Below are 11,040 nucleotides of genomic sequence, written 5' to 3'. Positions count from 1 at the left end.
CCGTTATCGAGTACCCGTTCGTCGTCTTCCGCCATTGGAGACCATGGAGAAACATGAAATGAAGACCAAAAATTTAAATAGCAGCCGTTATATAATGATAGAATAAACCAATAAAATATACAACCGTGACCGTAATTTAAATTCATGAGAAATAGTTTATGTTTCTTCCACTCCGTCCCATTCAGCTCTCAAACTTTCCACTGATGGATAATTCAACACTGTTACACTGTCTATACATATGAAACAAGAAGAAAAAGTATGGTAGAATAGATTAATTTAAGAATATTTTTGTACAATTAAGGTGAATAAAACTCGATTAGATTAATGAATTGATTAAAATAATAATTTTGTAAAAGTTGAATGAAAAATATGTTATTTTTCCATTATCTTTTATTTATTATTTTAAAAACAATTTTAATGGTTATTGATGAATATAATTCAAATTTTAAACCTACAAAGTAAATATAATATTAATTTGCAAAAGAAAATTAAAAGAAAAAATCCTAGATTTTAGAGGTTCTAGTAATAAAGCATTAAAATCTGGTGTGATTAAGGACAATAATCTATATTTAAACTGTCTTAAGAAAATGAGGGAACAAATCTAACAAAAACCAATAACTCAAAAAAATATTCTCAACCAAATTCAAAATAAACCAAATTTAGTATCTCGTTTTCTTTGCTAGGTTTTGCATTTTCCTTCTATCCAAACAGGCACACAAAAAACCATTTTTCTTGCTTCCCAGGGTATGCTTTATGACCTAAAACATCAAACCAAATCAACTCTAATTTACTCAATCTTCATCATATCTACCATCCCATGGGAAGTTGCGTCGCCAGACCATCGAGGCTAATAGGCGTAAAAAAAGGCGCTTACCCGAAATCGAAATCCGGACGTTTCTATTTCAACCCGAAATGCATATGGAAATCGAAGAGCACACGATCGGCCAACAGCAAGGTCTTGAAAGATCCGTTGGAGGAGAACATCTTGGAGAAATACAAGTTAGGGAGCGAGCTGGGGAGAGGCGAGTTCGGTATCACATATCAATGTATTGAGCTAGAAACCGGAGAAGCCTACGCGTGCAAGAAAATATCCAAGGCGAAGCTGAAAACGGATATCGACATTGAAGACGTAACGAGGGAAGTCGAGATCATGAAGCATTTGCCCAAGCATCCGAATTTGGTTAGATTTAAGGAAGCTTTTGAGGATAATGAAGCTGTTTATCTTGTAATGGAGCTTTGCTGTGGAGGTGAACTTTTTGATAGAATTGTCGCTAAAGGTCATTATACGGAACGAGCGGCTGCTAAGGTTATTAAAACTATTTTGGAGATTGTAAAGGTAACTTCTTCGTCTCTAAATCTTTATTTTCTTTTATTTTCCGTCGGTAAAACATTTCTTCTTTTATTGTTCGCCGCTATATCTTTTCCTTCGTCGCTAAAAACATATTTTCTTTTATTTTTCGCCGCTGTATCTTTTCCTTCATCGCTAAAACGTTTTTTTATTTTATTTTTGAGGCTATATCTTTTCCTTCATCGCTAAAGGTCATTTTTACATATGCTTGTGTATGATATTTTACATATTTTTGCCTATTATGAGGTGTGAGGAAATTGTTACAGGTGTGCCATGAACATGGAGTTGTACATAGAGATTTAAAACCTGAGAATTTCTTGTTGGCTGATGAAAGTGAAAGTGCCCCAATTAAAGTAATTGATTTTGGCCTCTCCATTTTCTATGAACCAGGTAATCTCATTTCTTCTTATAATATTCGGTTTTGATGTTTATTCGAATTTAAGAGGTCAAAAAAAATCTATGTTGAAATTCGAGTTTAATTCTTTTGAATGTAATCTCTTAAATATCGTCACATAAACTATAGGAAAAAACTTATTTTTGTAAAGAATTAATGTTAATAGTTGATGGCAATGGCAGGTGAGCGTTTCAGTGACATAGTAGGAAGTCCATATTACATGGCTCCAGAGGTTTTAACGCGAAACTATGGGAAAGAAATTGATATCTGGAGCACTGGAGTTATCCTTTATATCTTGCTTTGTGGTGTTCCCCCCTTCTGGGCTGGTATTGCTACTTCCTTTTACATACAATTCCGACACAAGTATATGTGTCACCGTTATCGGAACATATTCGGACCGACTGGTTGAAACCGATTCGGTCCGGTTCTTACATGATTAATTGGCTTAGTGCAGACACTGAGGAAGGAATTGCTCATGCAATAATAAAAGGTCACATAGACTTTGAAAGGGATCCTTGGCCTAAAGTTTCTAATGAAGCCAAGGATCTTGTTAGAAACATGCTCGATCCTAACCCCTTCACTCGAATGTCTGTTCAAGAGGTTCTCGGTACGCTTGCTTCATCCATTTATCCGATCCGATCGTTACACCAACATTTATACTTCGACTTCAAGTAACATAGATCGAAGCTAATGTGTTTCTTTTTGTTTGTTAAATGAAGAGCATACATGGATACAGAACCTGCAGCAAGCTCCAAACTTCAATCTGGGTGAAAATGTGGGAACCAGGATTAAGCAGTTCTCACTGATGAGCAAGTTCAAGAAGAAGGTTCTAAGGGTAAGGATTTTCGAAAACCACCTTCTTTTAAGTGTTTAAATCGATGTCGACTTTATAAGGAACCACCGCTGGAGAAACATTCATTTTGTCTCTTCTAGGTGGTTGCCGACAACTTGCCGAATGAACAAATCGATTTGATCATCGAGATGTTCAATACGATGGACACTGACGACAACGGATACTTATCGTTTGAGGAACTCAGAGATGGACTTCAGAAAATTGGTCACTCTGTTAGTGATCCTGATGTTCAGATGTTAATGGAAGCAGTAAGTTGGTCATTTTTTTATTGCGGTTGCAGACATAAATGAATTATCATGAATATCGGACTGAAACTTGGAATTTTTTATTTTGTGTGGGAAAGGCGGACATTGATGGAAGTGGGTCGTTGAGCTGCGAGGAATTTGTGATAATGGCGGTTCACTTGAAAAGGATCGGGAACGACGAGCATCTAACACAAGCTTTCCATCATTTCGACAAGAACCAAAGTGGTTATATCGAATTCGAAGAACTGAGAGAAGCTTTACTTCAAGATGACCCTGGCCCCAACAATGAGCAGCTCATCAAGGACATCATGCAGGATGTCGACAAGGACAAGGTAATGAACCGAAATCAAGTATCTTGATTTTTTGACTCGAGTAACACGATTCAAACGTGAGTATAGCATAACAATAAAAGCTTCATCAAGCCTAACCTAAGAGAGATCAAACAGTTCCATTTTTACTGCAAATCGAGCTCGAGTTTCTTCCTGCTTAAGCTCAATTACACCGTAGAAATCAAGTAGTGATTGAATGAAACAACCAAACTAAGCCCGAGTTCTAGAAACCAATAACTTTTTTCTATTGCTTTGTAGGATGGTAGAATCAGTTACCAAGAGTTCAAGGCAATGATGCTAACAGGCATGGACTGGAAAATGGCTTCCCGCCAATATTCTAGAGCATTGATAAATGCAGTGAGTATCAAAATGTTAAGAAAATCTGGCCAACTAAAGTAACGAACTCAAGCATCCCAAAATTTGTTCCTCTGTAAATTGTTTGAACCCTATATCTTTTAATTTATCATATGTTTCAGCTCTGTTTTGATTCTAAAATTTGTCCTATCATTAGCTCAAAAGTGATTGCATTAACGTATATTTTAATGCTACAAATTGTTGTACAAGAAACAAGGTAAATGAATTATATTTTTTATATATAAATATTTGCATTCAAAGCCAATAAATCATAGAACAAAATTCAAGAACAAAAGCAAGTTGGCATGTTATAAATATATATATATATGGTAAGATGTCTGTATTACATGTACAAGTACATATATTATATAGTATATATACAGAAAAAGAGCACACTTACGACAAACGGTAGGCTCCTCCCGCTGACGAAACCCCCCCTCCCCAAACAACCACCCAACATATAATTTATGAAACGCAGAAACTAGAAGGCGCAGCGGTTTACAAGACTAGTTACTTGTATCATCTACATTTCTGCTAGAACCACCAGATTTAGAATTCCCTTTTCCCCTGCCCCCTTTTTTGCTAGTCCCTCCTGTATTTTTCGAGCTCGTTGTCTTACTGCTTGCGGCTGCAGCTTGGGAGTCGACATCTGCTAGACCATTCTCAAGTGCTCTAACCAAATTCTCAAAGTAATTCTTTGTCACACTGTAGAAGATAAATGTTACAGAAACTGAATCAGAAACGCACTCACAATCATTCTAGATCCTGTCGCTCGTGCGGAACATTTTTACTAAATGTGGTTAAAAGTGAAAGCAAGAAGTTTGCACATGTCGAGAATAGTGCAAAGGAGAAGATATCATGGAGAAGTACAGACAGACGGGTAAAATTCAAAAGCAAGAGAGATAAAGAGAATAAAAAACGAACAAAACCAACAAAATTCACAAGTCCCTCCCAATGTAGTCAAGATAGGTTTCATTTTCATCCCCAGTGCTTCAAGATGAGAAAAACAGAAAGCCAGATTACCCAGGAACTATGTTACCGGATAGTTGAAAACGGTTCTTGGCAGATCATATCCCCATACTCATGTCTAAATATACTTCAGATACGGGGCTCGAGAAAAATAAAGGAACAGAGCAACGTAGCTAAACACCAATTCATTCATTCAAAAGTAAATAAACATACCAAGTTAGCCAAGTTAACTTTGCACGAAAGTCATCAAACTCCTTTGATGGGCCATCAGCAGTAACAAATTTATTTAATTCCTTCTCAGCACACTGGTGAAGCCTTTCCAAACCAGACTCCGCCTCCCCTAAACAAGATACAAAGTAGGTATATTATTAATAGTACATTTAGAAAAACAATTTTCTAAACAAATGTACTTCGTCCATGCATTTTCAAAAATCTGCACATACCTTGCATGTACACAAAAAATTGTCTCTTAGCATGCTCATGCTCAGGAAGGTAATATCCATATGCATAAGTCCATTTGAGAACTCGTCTACATTCGACTATCTGCAAAATTATATGCATCGCAAAAACATGAATTACATATTTCTTCTGAAAAAGAGATAAAGCAGACAATGCTCAAATGACAATCATTTACCTGAAGCCATGCCTCTGTTAAAAACATAAGCTGAGACTCGGGTGTGCATTGTGAGTCACTAAGCTTCTCAAGCTGGCAAAATTAAAGAAATTTGCTCAGAAATTAAAAATATACAAATATATATATATATATTATTAAAAGAAAAATACAAAGAACTTTACTCAGACAGTCCTAATATAGTTATGAGGTCACCAACAAACTTGATAACATGGAACCATCTTAAAGCTGCATTAAAATATAAATTCTAACAGTTGTATGGTAGGAAGGACGGAATGGGAAAAATAGTCTTAGTATGCATAACAGAATGGGAAAAATAGTCTTAGTATGCATTCAATTACATAATAGCACTTGTTGCCATGAATCTCAACAGTTAGAACTCCTTTCCGCCACCAAATATAGCAATAAGCCAATAAGTGTTTAATGTACATAATTCCTTCAAGAAACTATTCTAATTTCAAAATATAAGCTATACCTAATAAAAACACAGTAGAGTTACTTCATTCTACACTGAAACTTCATAAAATCATTTTTAGTTGCTGCTTCTGTTGAAAATAAGATTTTAAACTTCACTTGAGGAAATTGGCAAAATTTTATAAAAAATCACTTGAAGAGAAAAACAATCAGAGGCGATTAATAAGTGAACCAACCACCTGGCCAAAAAGATGAAGATGCAGAAAACAAAGCACAAACAAATTCTGCTAACAAGGGGATAAAAGGGAATACCTAGATGAACACCTCAAAATTATAAAAAGAAATTTGGTAAGAACTTACATGCACAGTTTGCATCTGATTTAAATCTGCAAGCGCCTTTTGTCTTGACTGCAAATAGGAACTTTAAGGTTATGCAAACTTATTATCAAAAGCAAAATTTGATATTTTACCAACAAAGTCAATAAAAGGATACAAAAGAGAAAGTTAAGATAAAATCAGTTGCAGAAGCATGTAACACCCAAAATAACATTTAAAAGACAATGCCAACTCATTGTTTTCTACTGAAGTTATAACTTTCTCCATGTATACTTGCCAAGTTGCCAATAGAATATATTACTAGTTACTACAATCTGAGCAGCAAACAGGAACCTCTCTATTCCCAGTGCAATTTTAAAGATGGCACATCAAAAGATCAAAAGTCTCAAGATTTCCACTTCTACAAAAACAGATAATTTCTTCTTTTTTGTATCTAGGATCCCAAAGGCCTACATTCACATTGTTCGCTTTCCTACTTTCCCATCTTCATCACTTGCTGTAGTTGTTAAGATATAATGAGTAAAGTTGTTAACTCATATAAAAGTAATTCAAGAAACCCTTGGCATGCCGAACACCATTGTTTGATACACAAGCACATGAACGCTCATATTTGACATGAAACATCTAAAATTTTCAGTCAGTAGCACAGTCATTAAGCAGATAACATCATCCCGAATATAGGTGCTGATTTAAGAAAAAAATGCAAAGTAGAAGAAAATATATTAAGGGCCTATGCGATGACAAATAAGAGGTAAGAGAAGACTTTAAGTACCAATTGATTGCTTGCCCAGCGTTCATAATAATGGGTGTATTTCTCCAAGGAGTTCTTTGCCATTTCTCGCCTTCTTTCAGCCTCATCATACTGCAGGCAATAATATGAATCATGAGTCACTGGTTCAACCATTACTCAAGCAGATTCTAAAAGCACAATGACCAAAAAAGCTTTCGTAGTTTCCATACCACACCCTCTTGCTTAGCAGCTTCATAACGATTACAAGCATAGAAGCCACCAGTTCTCTCACCATGTTCAGCCCATGTTTTTTCGGAACAGGATCATAATTTCATAAAATAATGCACCCCAGTAATAATATAATTTATGTTACTTGAAGAATTTCATATTTTTCTACAAGTTTTAATATTATTTTCTCCAAGACCAAGATTTTTATTTTCTCTGTTTAATGGTTAATTCCTATTACAAATCCTAGTCCTAGTAAATTTAGGGGTAGCCCTGGATTCTTTATTATTCTTCACATTTTCGTAGACTTTAATCAACAAAGTTAAAAAAATGGAAAATAAAGTGATCCTTTTTAAATCATTTGATTACAAAAGTAGAGATTACTAAGGCATGGATACCAAAATTATTCTTCTCTTTTCCTCTCATTTTGTATTCTTCTCTCCTCCCTCCCCTACTTATTTGTTGTTAAAGTACCCTTGGTTTACCATTTACAGCAAACCGTCCAGAATTTCAAGTAATCTTTTCCCACAATTTCAATCTTCGTTTGAGACTTATGATTGCATCAAACCTCGACTGATCCATGTATCCTACCATAAAACCACTAGCTCTAACCCTACCCACTTTGTACCCTAACTAAACAGATTGACAGACTACCCCAAATATGTCTCAAATCAAGCAGCATCCTTTTTCCTGGATCAATGTAGGATTTGAGGCTTACCAGCAAAACTCAAATTTACAGGGTGGTGTGCATGTCATGTGCATACACCCTTGGTTCTTTTCAATTGGCCGCTTGCATTTGGGGCAAGGCTTGGAGTTAGCTAGTATCCTGAACATAACACCAAACAAAAATGGTAAACAACGAGATAGCAAGATTTTCCACCATATTCTATCCAAGCTACAAGAGAAGATACAATTTAAATAAATGAAGGGCTAATATGTGGAAGAGAGTAAAATAAGAATGAATCATTAGAATGCACAATCAGCAAAATAAAAATGAACTTAGAAAATAACAGAATTCAGAACTTCAGATACCTCCCCTTGCATGTTCTCTTAAGAAAATAAAGGAATATGGGAAAATGCAGGGAATAGGAAGTCAATGCAAAAGCAGAAAAGAGGTTTTTCTTTTGGGGCCAAAAAGAAAAGAGGTTTAGTATATAACCTTTTTATTTCTCTCAATTACCAATATGAATAGCATATGCCAAATAGAAAAACAGTGGTAGCACTTCAGTCCAAATTCAGATTAAGGAATATGAATCCAGCAAAAACAACCATCTCGAAGACTTAAAATGTATCTTACCAATTCATGTTTTCTGACTCTGCACTATTCTTCAAAATCCACTTTGCCACAGTATCACAATCAACAGGACGATGAGCTTCTTCAGTACACTGAGACCAAGATTTGGCATAACTTAAACATCTATTAGAGAGTAATGCCCATGAAATCTAATCTACAATAAAACAAAAAGTCTGTACTTACATTCCAACAAAAGCTATGTGAGCAGATGCAGGACACATCAAAATTTCCACCACCAACAGAAAAATCAACAGCATAATCACACCCCGGAGCAGGACACCACTTGGTCTGCCAGTGAGCAAAAGAAGAAATAAGGACAAGAATGGAAGCGGAAAAGATATAACTCATCAAAACTAATGGAAGTAGCAATTCATGCCCATTTTCCTTTGCACACACAGCACAAATGCTAAACAAGATGGAACACTTGCATGCATAAATGCACTGAGAAGAGTCTTCACAAAGCATACCTTCCTGTTGTCTTCAATATAGGACCTAAGTAGGTACCGAGAATACTTTTGTTTTTCTTCACAAGTTGCCAACTTATCAATCATATCTTGGCCAACAGCAGCATTACAAGATGGATCAGGACATCTCAGTGATAAACATCCAGGACCATCATTAATGGTAGTAGAAATGTAACCTACGATAATAAACCAAATATACCAATGAAAGTATAAGCAATTTTTTCCTGACAAAAAGCATAATAAAAGACAAGGATAAAATATCTGAATAACAAAGTACACAGAAATTAATACTTCGCTACATGATTGATGATATATGAAAAATCAAAACACTTGTAAGCGAAGCCAAATGGTAGTATGTTAGTAAGGAAATATTCATCAGAAAAAGTTAATTTCAAACACTGCGAAAAACATGTGCATAAAACAATCACTTTGAATAGTGGAAAATTAAAATTAACCTATCAGACTAAGCATGAGGGATACCTCGCCAGCAAGAAAAGCAAAAGGGATGACCACAAGCAGCTGAAGTAATATTGTCACGCAGAAGAGATTCAAAACAAATCCCGCAAGTAAGCTGATCGGGAAGCAACAAGATGTGTCAGGTAGGTAGTTCAGAAAGATAAAATATCAGAAAAGAAGAAGTTTCTAAAAGAATAAGCAAAATCATAGATCTGTCCAACAATCCAACAGATTGCCGTACTCCTTCTTCATCAGCAAACCATTCCTCATGCACTTTACTGACACTCCTGCTATGCCAACCATGTTCAGAAAAACAAGTTTCTGGAATCTAACAATACAAACAGCCTAATTCATGAAATTAACAGCAAGCGGAAGCAGTCACAGCCACCTTCCCGCAAAGAAGAAGAAGAATGGCTCACTTGTCATGATTTATACAAAAAAGGACCTCTAAAATGGTGAACACAAACTAATACTTAAAACAGAAGACATAAACAACCTTGAATTTTAAGAACTGTACTGTACCAACAAAAGGAATATGAATAATGCAGTATTAACCAAAATAACACCAAAAGAACAGAAGACTAGAGGAAGAAAAAAAATTACCAATTATAGTATCGGAGCAAAATAGTTGCATCAACTCTTGATATTGAAAGGACAGTAGAAACCTTAGAAATATCATCCTCTTGATGTTGTTTTATATCTGCTTCCTTCAAAACAGTATAGCTTAACTGAAATAGAAAACAAAAGCATGTTAATATTGTAATAGAGCTGGAAATACTTGCATTAAATTCAATGCACAATGTTTTCGATCTTCTAAACTCTGAATTTCAAGCCTAGTGACTCTACTATCAACTAGTAAGAACGTAGGGAAAATGATTAGTGTCCACTTTCATTTCTGCATCATTAACGAAACAAACCCCGAAATCAGACCCCAAAACTACCTCATCACCAATAAAAAAAAAGATGTAATCAAGAACTATCTTAACCAGCTATTTGAATTCCGAATCAATCAAAAGAAGAAAAAAAAAGAGAAGTCCAGAAAATCATCAGCAACTGTATCGAAGGAGATTCTGCGACACCGTACGCGATCATTAACTACGAAATCTTTCCTTATGAGTCTGAAAATCAGTCATTATTAGCTACTTAAAACTCTGTTTTATCATTCTACCACTGATCTGATGAGCAAAAGGATACAAATTTCCAAATATTACTTTGAATTATCTTTTTCTTTCATCAGTTGTTACATTATCTAAGTTTCCCTCGTCGTCGTTTCCAGGCGTTGCCGCCTCTACTTTTGCAACTAATTTCACTAAAAAACTTATCTTTCCGCTATTGTTTTGTCTAAATTGTCCATTTTCCAAAATTAAAATATCAGTAATTCCATGGAATTTATTCAGTAGCGTCTTCAACAGCACACTTAAAATAAATTGAACTTAAAAAGGAATCAAGCTATAAAAAGAATTTACTTTTTTTTCGGATTTGAATAAAAGATCAAAAAGATGACCTGGGGACGAAGAGAAACGGTGGCATTTCGATCATCATCGTCGTCGTCTTCAAGTAAGCCGTAATTATTGTCTTCGTCGGAGTAATAATCGTTATCGTTATCGTTAGGGTCGTCGTAGCAATAGCTGAAATCGCCGCTGTAGAAATCGTCTTCCATTGAGACTGAGTCGTCAATCATATCGTCCTCCGATTCCATTTCCCACTTACCTAAGATGACGAAGACAAGGTCTTGTTTGGATGGAGAGAAAGTGAAAAACTGAAAGAGAAGGGAAACATAAGCTTAGGTGAGAAATGAGACGGAAAATTTGGTGAGGAAAGTTATGTAATTGAATTAGGTGTTACGGAAGAGAGAGAGAACTTATTTATGAATTATCTTTATTCAATATTACTCCTGTGTAGAAACCAGAGTTTATGTAATTCGAAACTCCACTATTTAATTTAAGGGTAAAGTCTAAAAATATTCCCCAAACTTTTAAAGAGATTGTATTTTGGTCA

General features: G+C 35.3%; 1 protein-coding gene and 1 pseudogene across 1 annotated transcript; one reads left to right on the top strand and one right to left on the bottom strand.

The window, feature by feature from the left end:
* The first annotated feature begins 751 nt into the window (after positions 1-751).
* LOC120218172 (calcium-dependent protein kinase 24-like) lies at positions 752-3,734 on the top strand. The gene is made up of 8 exons (XM_039215141.1): positions 752-1,336; positions 1,615-1,738; positions 1,925-2,068; positions 2,197-2,349; positions 2,462-2,577; positions 2,676-2,843; positions 2,939-3,172; positions 3,428-3,734. The coding sequence occupies exons 1-8, from the start codon at positions 818-820 to the stop codon at positions 3,566-3,568; spliced, it is 1,599 nt and encodes a 532-aa protein (XP_039071072.1). The 5' UTR covers positions 752-817; the 3' UTR covers positions 3,569-3,734.
* Positions 3,735-3,973: 239 nt separating this feature from the next.
* On the bottom strand, positions 3,974-10,908 carry LOC120218173 (annotated as a pseudogene).
* Positions 10,909-11,040: the final 132 nt, after the last annotated feature.

Source organism: Hibiscus syriacus, unplaced genomic scaffold (assembly GCF_006381635.1).
Source record: "Hibiscus syriacus cultivar Baekdansim isolate YM2019G1 unplaced genomic scaffold, ASM638163v2 tig00110195_pilon, whole genome shotgun sequence".
Classification (NCBI taxonomy): Eukaryota; Viridiplantae; Streptophyta; class Magnoliopsida; order Malvales; family Malvaceae; genus Hibiscus; species Hibiscus syriacus.
Note: the sequence above shows the minus strand (reverse complement) of the source record. Positions and strands in the feature narration are given on the sequence as shown.